The following is a 19644-nucleotide window of genomic DNA, read 5'->3' on the forward strand; positions in this document are numbered from 1 at the left end:
TCGTTATCATAATTGAACTCATATTCCTGTGGCAAAAGATGGTTTGCAGATGTTGAATTGGTCTTCTCATTCCAGAAACTAACTCTATGTTCTTTTATCCCTTGGGAGAAAGTTTCTCCCGTTTGGCCAACATAAAAATTTTGGACGAAACAACGTTGAGATCTCCAAAGAATGACCCCGCTGCCAGACACTTTAGCTGTTTGCAACTAACTGAATATTTTGAGACATATGAGACCATTATTTCGACTCTTTTCATTTCAATTCGAGTGCATCAGCTTCACTTTTGGGAAACACCGTTGTTAATAGCATCGTTCAATATATGATTAAATGTAAATGCTAATGAGAATGATAATGAAGGTCGTTGTTTATTCAAACTTATAAATTCTTCATTAGTTATATCTCAAGAACTGACTGGGTAGTGTTAACAAATTTTTCCATTTCAGATTTCAAGCGAAGATGATATCGCCTGAAAATAAAGATCTGCTAGAAAAATGTACGAAAACTGAAATTAAAGTCTACAGAAGAAGATGGCTGATTCTTGCAATATACAACATGTTCTGTGCAGCAAACTCTTTTCAATGGTTGGAATACTCCATCATAACGAATATTGTTATGAAATTTTATAATGTTGACTCTTTGGATGTGGATTGGACGTCCATCATATACATGGCGATATATCCAATTATTGTTATTCCAGTGTCCTATATAATTGATAAAAAGGTTAGTTGAATTTTACTTGTTACGCCCTCTAAGCAAATTTATTTTTCAATTTCAGTGAAAAAAAACAAATTTAAGTATACATTACAACACAGTACAATGTATATTATTTTCGAAACAATTGGTTGGTTATGAGCGACTTGTATATTTCAAGACATGTGTTTCTTATCATTATCGCAATTGAAATAACATTACCAAATTTAAAATCGATCAAATTTCAATTTCCAAGTAAAATTTTACATTTAAAATAAATCACTTCATATCGAAATATTTCGATGGGAATTATATCGATATATTTTCTACAGTAATGACTTCTGCTGAATATACCATATTTAGCAGCACAATCTATTGGTGTGAATCAATTGAAAATATCAGGTCCGGATCTGAAAACATCAGGAAAATACGGAAGTTGTTTATTCAGCTTTTTGAGTTCACCTACTGTGAACCAATTTTCAAAAACTGAAGAAATATTTATTGGGATCCTAACATTTTTTGTTAAAATAGTTCTTGAAAAAAATAATTTATCTGGACATTTGCACACAACGATAAATGGATAACTATAAATGAAACAAAACTGCAACAATAAAAGTGTAACTAATATTTTCTGTAGATAGGAAATATTTAAGAAAAAATATTATTTGGGTCTTTAATAATGCAATATGAATATTTATTTCCAATTTGACATAAAATTTTATTCATGCAGTGTAGGACTAATAATGGGAAACCCTTTGAGTCCTTTGCCGGAATTTCCGTGGATAATATAGAGTATGAGATCCGTAATAATCAGTTAACTAACAGTTTCTTGTCCTGGCACAGGTAGATGACATCTGCCCGTTAATGAAGGAACGGCGTTGAATTATTTCCGACAGGCATCAGTGCAGGAATCTCTCGGATATAATCCAAGGCCGTTTGTGGTATTAGCCAGTGGAGTAGTTGTTTTCTGATAGGCCTCAGTCAATTCAACCTACTGTGCCCACTAGATGGAGTGACATTTTGTTGTTCGCTCCAACTTCGTAAGAGAAATGAAATACTCTGAAAGAATTGTGATTTTCAATTATGGAATATCATTGATTTTACGTCGATGACGGCCAATATATTGCACTGATGAGTGGCTAATGAGCCCGAAACTCTTTCATTTGTATTGCCAATTGCATATCCAGGAAATTTATTGTGAAGATTCCTGCACTGACACCTGTCGGATATAATCCAACGCCGTTCGTGGTATTAGCCAGAGGTTTTGCCCTAGGTTTTGCCAAATAAATATTGAATACCTGGATGGCGTTTATCCACCCTTCGAAGATTGATACTAAACAGTTGTTGAACTACAGTAGGGATGAACTATGATGTCTAGCTGGCCTTCTTACAGATCAGTGCCATTTGAATCATCATATGCAGAGACTTGGACTGTCGAAAGACAGTGTGTGCCGCCTTTGTTTGGAAAATGATGAAACAGTAGAGCATATACTTTGTGCCTGCCCCGCTGGGAACCGAATCAGGTTCGTAGAGTTCGGCAGAGCCGTTCTTTCACCATCTGGCCTGAAAGACCACTCACCATACAAACTAATCGGCTTCTTTAAGAAGCTGGGTTTATTTGGCCGAGTGTGAATAGGTGTAAGTCACAATAAACCCTAGCGGGTTTCGGTGGAGGGTTGAATAGACCCACTCACTTTAGTCCTAATCTAACCTAACCTAATTTGATATATCATATTTACATATATAATGTGATATGATATCAGGTTATCACAAAAAGTGGCTTTTCGAAAAATAGATTGCAGCCTTTATAAAAAAACTACTTTTTTGGAGAATTCTCATCAGTGTGTGAGAATAATATCTTATGAATGAATTATTTTGATGGGAAAAATATCAGGTGATTTCCTCTAAAATTTCCGTCGTTATTAAAATCCGTTATTTTTTTAAATATTCCATGTATTTGGATGGATGATATTTCCAAGAATAAAATTTGATAAATGAACTGTATCGATGACCGGAGTACCCAGTTTGCAACCTGGTCCGAAAAATAAATTTCGGTATGAAGTACACGGAAATGAAGTCGCAATATTTTTTTCAAAAGATCCACAGTTTCGAAATTGTACTTTGCCGTTCTTGGTGGTGAACTTCAGGTATTTATTTTTCGTTCTTCTTTTCGGCTTCATTCCTTTTTCATTTGCATCGTCAGTGGTGCTAAACTGAAACACTCAACTGTCCTAAAAAGAACAAGCCAAATACTGAGAAGATGACATGCTCCGAACATTTTTGTATTATAATCAGAAAAAGTCATAAAAATCAAAATAAAATTTGTTCCAAAATGTTCATCGATTTCCGCTTACAACTTTTTTGTTCTCTGACTGAAAGTTATAGGACCAAAGTTGTAGAGAACTCGATTTATAGGGAAAAAAGTCCACACAAATTTTCTCCGCATGACCAATGGTTTGCTAGATAAACTATTGAAACCACCTGCACCCCCTTTTCCAATATGGCGACCACGAGACAAGGGTCGCGACGCCACAAATTTGGATTTAAGTCCATACTAGCCCCTCCATTGACACCTGGAAGCTAAAATTAGGTCATATGGTAAATGCAAACTTTAATGTTACTTTTTAGTGGACGATTCTTGAAACTTTTTCCTGGCATATCAATGTACTCATGTACATTTAAAAAATTTAGAGATTTTTGAACTTCATTTTCGAAGATAAAAATTATTAATAATGCAATACAATAAATAAGGAATCACTATGTTTTTTTGGCAGATACCATCAGTATTCTTCATGATAATTTGTGGCTATATAATTCAATCATTTTCACATGTGAGGATACCATGTTATATTTGATTGACATATTCGTAAACAATATTTATAACAATTCATATAATGTTGTCTTTTAAATAAATAATTTCGTGAACCAAAATAAATAATAAAATTCCAATCTGCCAACTCTCAAACTGGTTTCTTGCTTCACAATAAGATCTGGAAGTGAGCAAAAATATAATATAAGAGTTACTGGGGTTTCTGTAAAAAAATTTAGTAATCATATGAAGGACAATTAAAACAGCTCAAAAAGTTCCATTCACTATGTTGTCAGTATAAAAAAATTAATCATTCTTCGAAATGGCTTGGGAAGTTTTTTAGTCTCCCAGGTATTTCCAACCACTTTTTATGACGTCGAGCAAAATTTGTTCAAGGAATGAAAGCCACATAAAAAGTATATGTTATTCAACGTTCCGAGGAAGTATGAATAATCAATAATACAGAGGAATCAATAACAAATCGTTATACAAGACAAATTAAAGTGTAATTCAATCTGAATTTATATAATTTTCAGAAGGATTTTGCTAGTGAGTTGCGCTTGACAAAATAACACTTTATTACTCCCCTGTTCGACTCAAATTGTCACTGTGTAACTATATGAATAGAAATACTTGGATATTATTTCCACAAGAATATATAGGATATCAAATCAGAAATGTGTCACTCTCGTTATTCCTTCTATTAGAAAATAGTATGAAAAATCGAAAAGAACACATCAATTTCATTTTCAATGAAGTGGTTTCAAAAACTTTTTCCCTGTGATATTTTATTGATCCCCTGTTATGTGGGGTAGATGAAAGGGGATCAAGTGATACGTCTAAAAGTGTTATACATTCACTTTCCAACGGTATCATATCAGTTATTTGTTGTTAAACAGTTTTAGAAAAATCGGTTTCGAAAGTGAAAGAAGTATTAATTATTTGCTTGATATATAAATAGTTTTCAGGTGCAGTGGTTTTGAAGATATGAAGGCTGACATTATCAAAAAACACTTTATTGTGAGATTCTCACTGAACGGTTTCACAAAAACGTGTTTCGCCATGCAATGGCTTCTTCAGGCGTGTCTTTACTAATGTGTCACTCGTGTTAGCTCTTTTGTTGAACTTTTCAGTGAAAATCTCACAATAAAGTGTTTTTCGAATACGTTATGTAATTTCATCAAATATCGGCCGATTCCATCAAATAGGTACCTCAAGGGCTGAAAGTTTCGTCCTCTTGAAAGTTAAAGAACAGTTCAAAGATGCATTCGAAAGCATTCCAGAACATCCACAAACATTCTGGATTGTTGGGAAATGGTCTAGAATAGTCTGGAATATCTGTGATAGATAGATAGAAATATCAAAAAAGTTTGTTCTGCATTTTCGGCTTCTAATATGCGTAAATTCATTTTAATTGAAAGGATAGGTTGAATATAATACTTCACAATCTAACAATTGCAAAATATTTCAGGAATATTTTATATATTTACCACTAATAGCTACGGCTGGGACGGTTATTTTCAATGGAAAAATTACACAACACTAACATGTAATGCTAACAGCTGTTTCGATACACTTTCTCATCTTCTGAACAAGTTAACTGTTAGCATTTTATGTTATTATTCTATGAATTGTGAAGTATCATTTTCACCCTACCCATTCAACCAAGAAAGTTGTATGGTCTGGTAGCTCTATCCCTCATTCGTGAAAAATGTTTTTGTTTATACCTGAAGGGCATGCTTCTGAATATATGAGAGCTAAACTATATCCATCTAACAAACAAAGTAATCTAAATAAAGATATACTCTGTCCATCTCAGCAACAGAGTGCTTAGAGTGCTCCAAAATATTATCATGCATAGTGCACATGATCTCCCAGACAAAGCTGCTTGTACAGAGTCGCAGTAAGAAACGACCAATTTTCGTTCAGTAATATGCTGCTGGATATAGGATTTCTTTTAGGTGTAAGGTGTAGTGTAAGGATACAAATTAGCAGTTTCTTCAGCCGTATCAGAACTTGATATTTTGATAATTTTGAACTTTAAAATACCGTATATCTACACCACAGGCGTTAAAACGGAACTGACCACTTCGACACTGTAACAATGAATTCCGCCAGCCGTTTGCAGTTAAATCTGATTGACCAGCGTGAGGAGGTTTGTTTATTGTACCCATTTGATGCAAATGTGCGTGATTATCATGCTTTGACCACGCATTTATTTTTTTTTGGGTTAATTTGTTTGTTGAGTGGATATAGTTTCGAATATAATAGAAAGACAATTTTCAATAGTTCCTAGTAACAATTCCAAAATACGAATCAAGAAATTATAAAACAACAACAAAAATTAATTGGCGCTCCGGGGCGATTTCATTGATTCCATTGGCGCATTTGCTTTTTCAGCAATCCGTTTCGTCTTTGACCAAGACGTAATAATGACCAGATTCAACGCCAGAACCACAGTGAACCGCGACTGCATGAAGATTATAATAGTGGTCTGCTAGATTGAAGTGTTTATCTATTTCGAACCTTCGTAGGAGTTTGATGCTTCCGTCAGAGGTTGAGTCTTGTTTGAAGATCATCAGTGTTATTATTAGATTGACTGGTGCCACAGCTATACTTGTTTTCTTTTAGCAGTCAGTTAGTTTGTCACATGTTTGACAATACAGTCGATTTCAGTCAATTCCAGAAATTCACATACGTTTTTGCTACCTCTTGAACATTTACTACAAAGTAAACAGGTGAATTTTAGTAATTCACACTGCATTGCGTGCACATCTTTCTAATACAAGGCGTCTGGTACGAGATCATGAAAGTGAAGTAACGCTTTTGAGGTATATTATCATCTAAGCAGGAAGTTTTTCATATAATAAAATTGATATCTAAAAGATTTTTTATATATCACGTTAGGTATGAAGTGACTAACTTAGGGTTGTGACACTTTATATAGTGTCTTCAAAGAGGGACTTCCGAACTTCGACAATTGATAAGTCATCTTATCGAAGCTACATCTGTAAAAATAGTTGTCATTTATTCAGTCTGTATTGCCAAATGACCATGGACAGATATATCATTCAACAACACGTGCAAATAGTGAAATTATTTCATCAAAATATGTGTTCTGTTCAGGCAACGTTCCGCGCCTCGCCCATTTTACGCTCACCATAATCGTCCTACCAAGAGGACTATTCGCAATGTGGTGGATAAATTTGAGTCCACTGGTTCAGTAAACAATCGTCCAACACCCTCACGTCGACAAAACGCAAAATCTGCCGAAAACATCGCTACTGTATGTGAGAGTGTCCAGGAGAATCCAAGGCAGGCGGCTTCGTGTCGCTCATAAGAACTTCGCCTTTCGCAGACCACAATATGGCGAATTTTGCATCGGGACTTGGGCCTGCACCCGTACAAAAATCAAATGAGCCAGGATCTGGAGGAAAACGACTATAGACGACGACGTGTGTTCTCTGAATTGACTCTGAAGCAGTTGGCAAATGACCCTTATTTTCACATCCCTGAATTAGATGATCTTGACACCGATGACATTTAACAGCACGGAGCTTCGTGCCACACAGCTCATGCCACATCAGATATTCTGCAAGAGCGATTTGAGGGCATGGTCATCTCACATGGAGGTGATGTGAACTAACCACCGAGATTGTGCGATTTGACTCCGTAAGACTTTTTTTGTGGAGTTTTCTCAAGTTGCAGATGTATGCGAATAAGCCACAAATCGCAGCGGTCCTCAAAGCCGACATAACCAACATACCAAAATGGTTTAGACTTTCACGGCTGAGGTTTTCAGTGTCATTGCTTTTCGAGTTTGAAAGCCGTGGATTTTTGGAATTTCTTCCTGACGTTTCGCTAACGCCAGTGGCTAGCTTCTTCAGAGGTTTAACCATCATAGCTTGCTGTCCGATGACTACCTTTTAGGCTTCGTAAAGCGTATTTATGCCTTGTCAGGTAATCCGTTGTATTTGTACCTGCAGTTATACTTGCAATTGTACCTGTATTTGTACCTGCATTTATACCTGTATTCGTACCTGCACTTGAACCTGGACCATTAACAATCTTGCTGCCTGTTGTCCTGTTCGTTATTCTCGAATTCCTTAAAATGGGGTTCAATATTTGATTGAGGTTCACCGCTTCTTCTTTTCTGTTAAAATTATCCGTGTGTTTGTGGATCTCTATTGCCTCCCGTACCAGTCGGCTATGGTATCCCTGGTTGGGGGCAATCAGTTCTGTGTTTTCAAACGACAGAATTGAAGCCAACCTTATGGCTACGTTACGTGAATGACACCTTCGTCATCTGGAAACATGGAAGAGATTCCTGAACCGTTTCCTAAACCACTTGAACGCCCAACATCAGCATGGAGATTGAGCAAGACCAACGGATAGCTTTCCTAGATGTACCAGTAGAACGATGTGGTACCAGACTAACCCACAAAGTGTATCGAAAACCTACACACACAGATAGATACTTGCACTCACTATCGGACCACCATCCTAGCCAAAAGATAGGAGTTATCTCCACTCTAACGGAACGGGCTCGGAGAATATGTGAACCAGAACATCTGGAGAGGGAACTGAAATACCTTGAAGTGACCCTGAGATCGAATGGATACAGTGCCTCCGAGACCAGAAAAGCCATGAGACCGAAGGGCACCACAGTTCAGAAAGCGAAAAAGGATCGGATGGTTGCACGCGAATATCTACCGTTTATCCCTAGGGTCACGGATAGAATTGGAAAACTATTGGGCAAACACGACATCAAAACAGTCTTCAAACCCACGAGGAAGATACAACAAAGCCTCAGGTCGGATAAAGACAAAAGAGACCCCTTATCAGCGACAGGGGTCTATCGCATACCGTGCACTTGTGGAAAGGTATATATCGGAACCACCAAACGATCCATGGGAACAAGACTAAAAGAGCATAAAAGGAACTGCAGACTACGCCAAACAGACAAGTCAGCTGTGGCAGAACACGCAATGAGTGAAGGAGATCACAGAATCTTGTTTGAAAACACAGAACTAATTGCCCCGCCCCCAACCAGGGATACCATAGCCGACTGGAACGGGAGGCAATAGAGATCCACAAACACACGGATAATTTTAACAGAAAAGAAGAAACGGTGAACCTCAATCAAATATGGAACCCCATTTTAAGGAATTCGAGAATAACGAACAGGACAACAGGCAGCAAGATTGTTAATGTTCCAGGTTAAAGTGCTGGTACGAATACAGGTATAAATGCAGGTACAAATACAGGTACAAATGCAGAGACAAATGTAGGTACGAATACAACGGATTACCTGACAAGGCTTAAATACGCTTCACGAAGCCTAAAATCTCTGAAGAAGCTAACCACTCGCGCCAGCGAAACGTCAGGAAGAAATGTCCAAAAATCCACGGCAATGACACGAAAAGCAATGACACTGATAACCCATGCCATCGGTCAAATTCAGCATGAGTCATGGAAAATTGGACGTTTTGGGTGCGCTCCACTCAGCAAAGCCATGGCGGACATTTGAACGGTGTTATATTCCTCGCATAATGACATCAATAGGTCTTTCACACGAATAGAAGATTTCGATGTTATCTCACACAAACTTTGTTTTATTTGAATCAAAATACCTTATTGTTTTCTACTACACAACCAATACAAAATATATTCGACCAAATAGAAAGAACATATTGATGTTTCTTCAGGTTGGCAGCAGGCAATGTAAAGTGAATCAAATAGGTAATATCTATGAAACAATTTTCCGTCTATCGAATTGAATTTTGAAACAACTTTGATCCTTGAAATGATTTTAGAAAATTAAAAATTCGCTTTTATTATCTAGATATACAGGCCCAATATATTATGAACCAAAATGTCACTGACACTTTATTTTCAGGGCCTAAGAGTAGCAGCTTTAATAGGGGGATTGGGAACCGCCCTTGCTGCAGCTGTAAAAGTTTTTTCCATTCGAAGAGATCTATTTTATGTGGTACTGATTGGACAAGCCATAGGATCAACTGCTCAAGTATTTGTCATATGTCTCCCAACTAAAATTGCTGCAGTCTGGTTTAAAGATTCTGAGGTAATACAACATTTTTTTCTGATTTATAGACATTATTATCTGTGATATTTACTCAAAGTTTATTAAGAAATACTCCCAGATGTCAATTCTTCTGCACTTGAGAATAAAATATAATAATTTTGAAAGCTTATTGTGCACAAGAGCACACTTGTCTCGTCATTCCATTTGGACTCCAGGACATCGGCTGCAAATGCACATCTTCACCGGCAGCAGAAGGTTGCATATCTTAATGAGGATCCAGAGGTGATTTCGAATTGGGGTGAAAGTAATCAGGTTCAATCCAACGCCACGAAAACCCAGTCATCGGTTTTCTCCAAGAAGAAAAATGAGTCCAAACCGGATATAATAATGTCAGGACAGACAATTCTGCTTCGATGAATTTGTTGGATGTTAAAATGAACACCAATATATCTTGGCACAATCATGTCGCTTGAATTGCAAAGGCTGCTTCTCAAAACCTTGAAACACTGTTCCGAACCAGAAAACTGTACATCCCTCAGCAACTTTTGATACTTTATAAAGCTCAGATCAGACCTTCTTTGGAGTAATGTTCTCATGAATAGAGCTCCGCCTCTAAGTATACACTGAAGCTACTGCCTTGATAGTCCTTGATAGTCTGGAACATCGAAAAATGGTTGGAGATTTGTCTCTCTCCTACAGATACTTTCACGAGAGGTGTTCAAGTGACTTGGCACATTTGATTCCACCAAAAGCGGTACATGTCAGCGGTACATGCTGCTCGTCGTTTTGAGGTTCAACTCAGTACACCTAGAACTTCACTGCTTGAGAACTCTTTCATTTGGAGAACGTGAATCACTACTTTTGCACAGGCACCAGTCTCAAAGCGCCTTCAAAAACTAATGTTTTCAATGTAGGCATCATTTTCGAAATACTCCAGCAATCTTCTTGCAATGAAAAATAATAATACACTGAATGTAAACTAGTTTTACCAATGGAGAAAGCTATCAGAGAGTTTACTTGCTAGTCATATGGCAGTGGTACACATTAAAATCCTTGCACTCATAATTTTGGTGGCCAATTCTCTAGAAACAAAATTAGCAGATGTATAAAACTTGAATGAAAAAATACTCGATGAATCGGTGTTGTAATATTGGTATTGGTCTGAACAACCTTGGTATAGGCTACATTCAGAATGTATGAGTCCATTCATTTTTGATGAGAATGAATGCTCTTAGCGAGAATCGAAGAGTTTTCCTTTATAGTCTAGTCTAGTTTGCTGATGATGATTCTAGGAAGTTATTTTGCGCATTCTGGATCACCAATTCAGTTTCGTATCGTATTCATTTCACAACTACACCAGATCAACATTTCTCTAATGATGCAACTGAGAATTGACTAATTACTATCAAACTAGCTCTTATGAATACTGAAGGTGAATATAATCAAACGAATACCAATTCAATATTCAAAAACTTTCTGTTTGAATATTACAACCCTCTTCATTTACTACAAAGTGTAATCCTGCCGAATTGGTTTGGAAGTGATTTGCAGACTCGTTTTCATGTATTATAAAATTATGTCACTGTCATTATTTGAGTGCGAGATTAAATTCCAGACAGCGCTGTTTCAATCCGCCAGGTTTCATCAGTGGTGCTAGAATGAACCACTGAACTATCCCAAAAAGAATAAGTCTGATAGTATGAACCACTGAAATATAAAAAAAATCCTGAAAATAAAGGCGATGGAAACGCCTCGTTTATCTTCGATATTCGAGGATCGATATCAAAGCTTGACTCAGCAACTGATCGCCTTTGAAAGCCTTTATCATTCGAGGATTGAGTCATTGGATGCCTTGACTACTTAACTGATAGATGTATTTTCATAATTTAATCATATTTCATGAGTAAAAAACTCCAATTAGAATAAACTTTTGATTTTCAGGCATCAACTGCTTGTGCCCTTGGTGTTTTGGGCACTCAGGTGGGTTTCGCTTTGGGATTCCTGATTCCTCCAACACTGGTTAAAAATAGTGGGGATGTCATTTCAATAGGATCAGATTTGCGCACATTGTGTCAAGGATTGGCCATTTATATGATCCCCGTTTCCATAGCAATAGTATTCTGTGAGTAATAAATCATTACATAGACTATTATATAACATAGACATTTTGTACATAGACAGAATATTTAAGAAATACGAGAAAACATCATATCAATATCAGTCTCGTGAAGCGTTTGCGAATATTTTGTTACTTCACAATATTTTTTTTTTAATGGGCACCTCGTGTTAGTACTTGATAGTACATCGTCACAAACTATAACCTAAAGATCTATACCGTTTGTGGTTTCGAATTATATACTACTTACTTTGGTTAGATAGCTCTATATTAATTCATTTTCAGCTTTCACTTCATTCAGTGCATCCATTTTCAAACAGGTTAAGTTACTAATTCATCACTCAAGATGAATGATGAGGTCTTATACATCAGTAATAATATAACTATTAAACCGATTGCGAGTCCCGACATTTCTAAATCTTCATCTTCAGTCGTGAGATAAAATTCCACCAAATCTAAAATTTCAATAATAATGGCAGCAGATAATTCAACGGTGACAACAGAGGGACAAAAACCAAATTTAGACGCAGAACAAATTGCAACCCATTCTACAGTTGACTATTTTCAAGGTAACACACTATCCCACCATCCTCAGCGTATCATCCACAATGGATAAAGTCTTATAAAACGAGACGAATATTGAAACAGCTATCATCGATAAAGCATCTGATGTCGATGAAATACCTGTCAACGTACTTCATCAATGCGTCAACAAATTTGCACCAGATGTTTCAACTTGTCTTTCGGAAGAAATCATTTATCTTTGTTGAAAAACCGGTTGGTTTCAGTCCATGCTCTAAAAAGAAAAGGAATCGCTTTCAAATTACCACAGATCAGTTGTTCTAAAACTAGTGAAAAATCATGTCAATTAACACATTTTCAAATATTTAAAATGCTTCGACATCTCATGTGGTTACCAGGAGCAAAACTCAACAGGCAACCTCCTTATATATCACCTAACTTTGGAACCTTTCAGTTGAGAAAGGGTTAGTTTGGGATATTGTGCTATATATTATATTATCAGAGCTTCTGACCAAGTACTATAACGATTTTTTTGCTGAACTCGAACGTTATTGTTTGACAAGTTGACTTTGGTCGTGACTCTCCAGTTCTTCCAGAGACGGTTCCTAACAAGTAGTAATTGATGGTTTTCTTCCGAAACGTATTATATCAACGCTAATGTTTATCAGAAATCCATTGTGTCCAACCTCAAACGATATACTGGAGAAAAATAGAAACCTAGGACGTTACTTTGCTGATATGAACATTTTTTCACATACGCTGCCTCTTCAAAAATGAGATGAATTTTCATTTCTCAAAAAATATTCATTTATTCATCAATTTCTATTTTGTTTCCTTCGAAGTATTCCCCCTCAGATATAATGCGTTCTCTACAATCCTAAAAGCCATTCTGATATACACTTTGTGGTAAATCCTTGAACTCTCTCTCAGCGACATGGTTTTCATCTCCTCAATCGTTGCAAAATGCCGTCCTTCAATGTGTCTCACAGGTGGGCAAGTTTGGTGAATAAGGTGGCTAACGAATGATAATGGTGTTGATTCGTCAACCCTTCTAGGCAAATGTGAATCTCCGTTGACGTCATTCACTAATTCCTGAGCGATGCTCATGCGACGCTCCATGCCCATGTTTTTCTGAATCAGAATCACCATATATGCCAGTGTCAACAGTTAAAGTGTTTTTGAGCACTCAAACCCCATTTTTACACAAAACTTCATGCAAATTCTTCCTTCCACTGTTTTCGATAACAGAAAATTGCAGAACACGCAAAAGGTTTCTAATGTCAATGCCTCTCACCAACAAATTAAACTAGCTTAACAATTGAAACTGACAAGACCAGAACATCAATAGTGGAAGTCAAGCCTTCATGGAAGGTATATCCACTGGTTTGAAAATTCCAGTTGGTGAAGGTCGTCGTCTGATCATCACTCACATAAATATGAATATAAAATCAATATTACTGGAGTTTGACCCCAACACCAAACCGTTATTTTCAACACCTCGATACGTGTTTAATATTTCTTATGAAGATGATCACTTGGTGATTGAAACACGGTCGAGCGGTTACAATTACCGGTTTGGTGTTGGGACTAAACTCCTGCAATATCCATTACTACACCAAACGTTCCAAAAAGTGTATCATCAGTATCACTCACATAGGCAGCAGTGAGGGATTCGTGAAAGATGGATTGATGCTGTTTTAATCGAAGAAAAACGGGAATTATCATCAAGAAATGGATGCCACAGTATTCGGAAAATGGTTTAAAAACATACTTGTAAAACTTCCGCGGCGATCCATAGCAGTAATGGATAACGCAAGTTACCACATTAGACAAGTGGTGAAGCTGCCGACATCATGTTGGAGAAAGGCAGATATTACCGAGTGGTTACAAGTGAAAGCTATTTCTATGGAAGGTTATGATTCGGTGATTAGGCGTTCGATTCATTGCAAACAATATTATTTCGAATACACCGTTAATATCAAAATAGAAGATTAAGTAACCCAGAATAATGACGACAAGAACAGAGAAAAAATATAGTATTTGAAAACAATGGATAAATCAAGAAAAATACGTACATTACTACTCACAGTAGATACGATAAACAGAACAGACAATCCTATCTTACAAAATAAAGTATATCTTTCCAGAGAGAACTCGATGAAAATCATTACTTTCGAGATTTCATCTAATATAGTAAATTTCTGAGATTGAATTGCCTGAATATGAATTTCAAGAAGAAATTTACTGATTATGATAATTTTTTTCAGTTTTTCCTCGTCAGCCAGCATTACCACCATCTGTTGCACAAATGCATGCAAGAAAAATCAAATCCAAGACGTTCAAAGAGTTTCTTTCTTCATTCAAAGCCATGATTACACAAAATGCATATATATGCCATTTGATTGCGTTCGGTATAAACATAGGAGTTTTTGCATCAGTGGGAACATTACTGAATCAATTTGTCCTGCAATATTTTCCAGTAAGTTATTTGAAAGATGACATTTTGTATAATTTTGATAATCCCTATTTCCCTACTACTATTATAAATGCGAATGTAAGTTTGTTTGTTATGGTTGCACGCGAAAACTACCCAACCGATCTTCACAAAATTTTGTACACACGTTCTTGAAAGTATTATTAGTAACATAGGATACTTTTTATATAAAAAAAATATTTTTTATATATGATGAAAACATTGTTTGTCAAAAAAATCTAAAAATCTAGCTACTTCAACGTCATCTAGCATTTCAGATTGATTCATTTCTATTGTACTGAAACTTATTTAATGGCATAAATGAAAGCGAAGACGCGGGTAAAAGCTAGTTCTTCCATAACAATGTAATGTATGTGATATCAATACAGGTATATCCTATACAACAGGTTGAAGATTGGTGAGGGGAACTAAAAACTCCCCAAATCCTTTGCAAAACATGCCACCGTGGACCAGCCTACCCAAGCTAAGGTGTAAGGAATGGTGCGGACAGCTGAATGGCCGCAGGGTGATACGCGGTTACGAAGGTTACGAACGATTCCCTTGTGGAACTGGGCAAAACCTCATTGTAATCAGCCTCTCTCTGGTAATGGGGGGCTCTGCCAGAGGTGACCAACTCTTCCCTTTCTACTCGTGGAAACACACATGAATGAAACAAACACAAAAACAGAAACAACAAAACAAAAACCAATCCCGAGGCTGGACAGAAGTGCTCACCTCAATCTAAGACGGTGGCTGGGGATGTCCACTCCAATCTACCGCTTGGAATGAGGCGGCTGGACATAGCAAATCACCTCGTGATGTAATACAAAGGCCAAGGTGTAAGCGCATTTGCGGCGCCGAGGCCAAACGGAGAAAGAGAGTGAAAGAGGCAGGAGTGGCAGCAATTATAAGTGCACCCTCCTCCTTCTCCACTCCACCTCCAACAGCAAGGGCACTTCCTGCGGTGAGCGCCAAGAACTCCGCCTTGAATGAAGGCAAGGAGCTCCCTCTCTTGTGCATCTCCACGGAGGGAACTCCAAGAAGATTGAAGAAGCCGCGCAACGACAGTAATGTCGCTGCACCTTCCAAAACCTTCGCGGAGGCCACCGTGAGGAACCTCAAGGTTACCAAAGAGAGTGTGTGTTCGGCGAGTTTTGGCCTACACCTGCCAATATAAAGGAGATGTCTCCTAGTGACCTGTCCACCAATGAGTCACATGTAGCCTAAGTGCTGTGAGTCTACACTCACTCTCCCTACTCTACAGATACAGATTAAAGATTTTGCTCCTAGGCGTGTGTTTGGTATTTGCGATTTTTTTCCCTGGAAGGTCTGTCTTCTAGTTCATCTTCGATAAACCATTCTGAAAACTACAACATGGAATATTAAAATTTTTTTCCACCAAAAAGTATCAGCTTATTAGTATGCCAATTATACTCAATAACAAGAAAAATATGTCGATGTGAATCATACTTAAGTCAAAATGAGTAACGGTATCAAACTTTTTTCACGAATATTTTCATCGAAAAGTTGTTGGTGTAGAATTATTCATTAATGATTCTTCACATATAGTCAGTGGGCATACTTGAAGACTGGCTGTAAATCAAATCATCTGAAGGAACAATTTGTTCAGGCCAGTTTCAACTCCCTACACTGTAGGTTAATGGACTGACACCTATCAGAAAACAAGTACTCCCCTGGCTAATACCACAAAGGGCGTTGGATTATATCCGACAGGTGTCAGTGCAGGAATCTTCACTGAAGTTATTCCTGCATATGCTGTTTGCAATAAAACTGCCGCAATAGATTTTCAATTATTGGAACACACTTGCAGACCGGTTTCGGCGCTGTTTGGCCACTCGTCAGTGCAAGTTAGTGTCTATCATCAACTTAAAGTCGGTGATTTACGATAATTGAAAATTGAATTCCTTCAGAGTATCATTCCTCGAACTAGGCTGAAGCGGAAAATAAACAACAGATTTGTCATCGCCCCATCTGCCTGTAAACGAGATAACCAACCGCATATCCGAAGTTTTCCCAATTCCTTGTATAAGGAAAAAAAATTCCATATAGTCAGTGGGCATACTTGAAGACTGGCTATGAATCAAATCATCTACAGAAAAAATTTGTTCAGGCCATTCTCAACTCCCTCTATACTATAGGTTGTTGTAGGCAGGTATATCGCCAACAGCATATATGCAGGAATAACTTCAGTGAAGAATCCTACACTGACACCTGTCGGATATAATCCAACGCCCTTCGTGGTATAAGCCAGGGAGTAGTTGTTTTCTGATAGGTGTCAGTCCACTAACCTACAGAGTGGGGAGTTGAGACTGGCCTGAACAAAGTGTTCCTTTAGATGATTTGATTAATGATTCTGATTCCCACAGAAAAACAATTCAGATTTTTTTTACAGAATGCTGAAGAAGATGCTGGGAGAATGGCATTCATTTCTGTGTGCTGTGGAATCGCCGGAGCTCTATTGAATGGAGTATACCTCGACAAGACTAGGAAATTTAGGTTGTTATGGATACAATATGATAGTATAATTTGAGCTGTTGGAATTTTTCTATTTCAGGGACACCACTTTATTCAATTACGTTTTAACTACTGTAAGTGCGGTTCTCTTCATGGTGACATTACAATGGAAGAAGAAAGTATTGGTATATCTAACATATGCCATGTTTGGGTAAGAGATGAATATCACTGAGTATATTGACCGAAAATCATTTTTGAATAAATTTTACTCCTTTGGTTCATGAAATGATATCAAAATTTCATTGTTATCTGAACAAATAGCAAAATTTATTGTATCAAACCTCAATATATTTGAACTGATGAATAGTAAATAATTATGTAGGAAACGAAAATATATGAGAAACAATAAATACTAGTGCTATCTTTCAAAATATTTCATCCTATGTGAAAGCATAAACTGTAGTACAAATGTTTCTAATCCTGATTTATTCATAAATTAGTTGAAAACATGGTTTCAAATGCGTATTATCTATACATTATTACTATTGTATTCGCATGGTGAATGCTCGACCACAGTTCTACAATTTTCCATTACTTATAGTATAAGTATAAACAATCTGTATAAAGATGGAGAAGTAGAAAACTACAAATACTTTTATTAAAAAATATACCACTTTCAATTCAAATAAGATCCCTATGACTATGATTCAATCAAATAAGCGAATGAATGTCGTTATGTACTGTCATCGATGACTTGAGTAGATTCAACTAATTCGTGACATGAAGTCGTGATTTTATGAAAGAATTGAGTGCTACATCTCATAATGTTATCCAGATTGGTGCTGAAGAGGCAATAAGGCAAGTGTGAGTGGAATTTACCACTTTCATTTACTATATTGTGTAGCAATCCTGTGAATGAAATCTGATTCAATTCCACAACGGATGATTGGAATACATACAGAATAGAGGAAAATGTTTTTTTTATAGTTTGTATAAAAGTTGTTGTTTAGAAAGCATTATTGTCATATCTGCAATAGTTTGAGAGTTATTATAATTTAAAAACAAAAGAGGTGATAAGAAAACAAATTTCAAAACATGATAAAATTGAAAGCTATATGAAAAACAGGAAAAAATATTCGAAAAAACATACATGACTACTTTCATTACATAATTGAGTTTTTAAAAAAATAAATGGAAAAAATGTATTAATTTATAACAAATTGTTTTTCAAATAAACAAATAAAAAAAAATTCAATATCAAATAAAATAGAATTTATAATTTTTAGAAAAAAATAATTGTTAATGAATAAACAAACACATTTTTAGGAACAAATAAATTTTTTCAAAGAACCGTTTTCTCTCTAAAAATCATAATTTGAAACAATAAGTATATTACAAGAGAAAAAATTTAGATTTAATCAAAAATAATGTATTTGTTCATACCAATTTCTCAAACAATAACAGTAAAAACTGAAAAAAATTATTTCGGAGTAGATTTCAACCGTTGAAAATCTAAACAATCAAGATTCAGAGAAAAATCTTCTTATTTACTTTTTCTTTATTTTTCATTTTCAATTGTTAATAAAAAAGAGGAAAATCAATTTTTTTCAATTTCTGCAACGGCGATCTATTCATTAGCCTATTGAGAATAACTTCACGGAGTTAAAACAATCCTAGGATTTCAATTTGTTAATTATAAAGGTTTTAATGTTAACTTTCAGTTTATAAAAAATTATTAATTACCAAATGCATAATTAATGGAAAAATTGGAATAAAAATTTACTAATCGCGGATTATTGTTCATTGATATATTTCAAACCTACATGATTTTTTTCATCCCTTAATTTTCATATTTAATATGTTTAAATATTTTTTTTGTTACTGTGTCAGATTGACGCCCCGCGCGCGAAAAAAGACTACCCGTTTTTGGCTCTAGTTTCAGAGCTTTGTAAAAATTATGAATAATAGAGGTACAGCTCCGGGAGTCCGAATTTTTATGATGATCTTTTTGGATTTTCTTTTTCAATTCGAAAATCTCACAGTTATTAGTCACCAAGGTTTTCAAATAAATTTTTGAAATGTCAATCACAAGTGGAGTAAATTATATCAATCAAAATTACAGTTTTATATGTGATGCCCCAGCTGAATCTTACTACAAATGTATCAAATCTCATGAAAGATATTCTTCTTGCGATAAATATTTCGAACCTGATGTATACGTTCAAGGTAGAGGCAACTTTAGTGATTATGTTACGTTGTTATTATATTTCATTCCACAAGTAGAAAGTGAGAATCGCAAAAAAATATATTGGTCAAACTAAATTGTTTATAGTAAGTCGTTTCAAGGAACATGATGCATATATTTCGTTTCATAGACCAGAGAAGTCTGGTGTCGCCCAATATGCCGTGTTGGGAATCGCACGTTGAAAGATAAGACCTCGTTAGTGCTTAGCTCGCACAAGTTGCTCAACTTCTGAGAGTTGTCGTTCGTATGGGGGCGACAGCTGATTAAC

The 19644-nt window shown here is 36.2% G+C and overlaps 1 protein-coding gene across 1 annotated transcript in view; it reads left to right on the forward strand.

Moving 5' to 3' along the window:
• The window catches only part of LOC111505252 (choline/ethanolamine transporter flvcr2a), a 39945-nt gene that overhangs the window by 19655 nt on the left and 646 nt on the right, over positions 1-19644 (forward strand). The window contains exons 2-7 of the mRNA XM_023160029.2: positions 444-720; positions 9399-9584; positions 11487-11667; positions 14451-14662; positions 17070-17173; positions 17232-17342. Of these exons, the coding sequence (XP_023015797.2) occupies positions 457-720; positions 9399-9584; positions 11487-11667; positions 14451-14662; positions 17070-17173; positions 17232-17342 (1058 nt within the window). The 5' untranslated portion in view covers positions 444-456. The remainder of the gene's footprint in view (positions 1-443; positions 721-9398; positions 9585-11486; positions 11668-14450; positions 14663-17069; positions 17174-17231; positions 17343-19644) is intronic.

This window comes from Leptinotarsa decemlineata, unplaced genomic scaffold, assembly GCF_025532065.1.
Source record: "Leptinotarsa decemlineata unplaced genomic scaffold, Ldec_3_MD MMD2_tig00000576_RagTag_RagTag, whole genome shotgun sequence".
Taxonomy (NCBI): domain Eukaryota; kingdom Metazoa; phylum Arthropoda; class Insecta; order Coleoptera; family Chrysomelidae; genus Leptinotarsa; species Leptinotarsa decemlineata.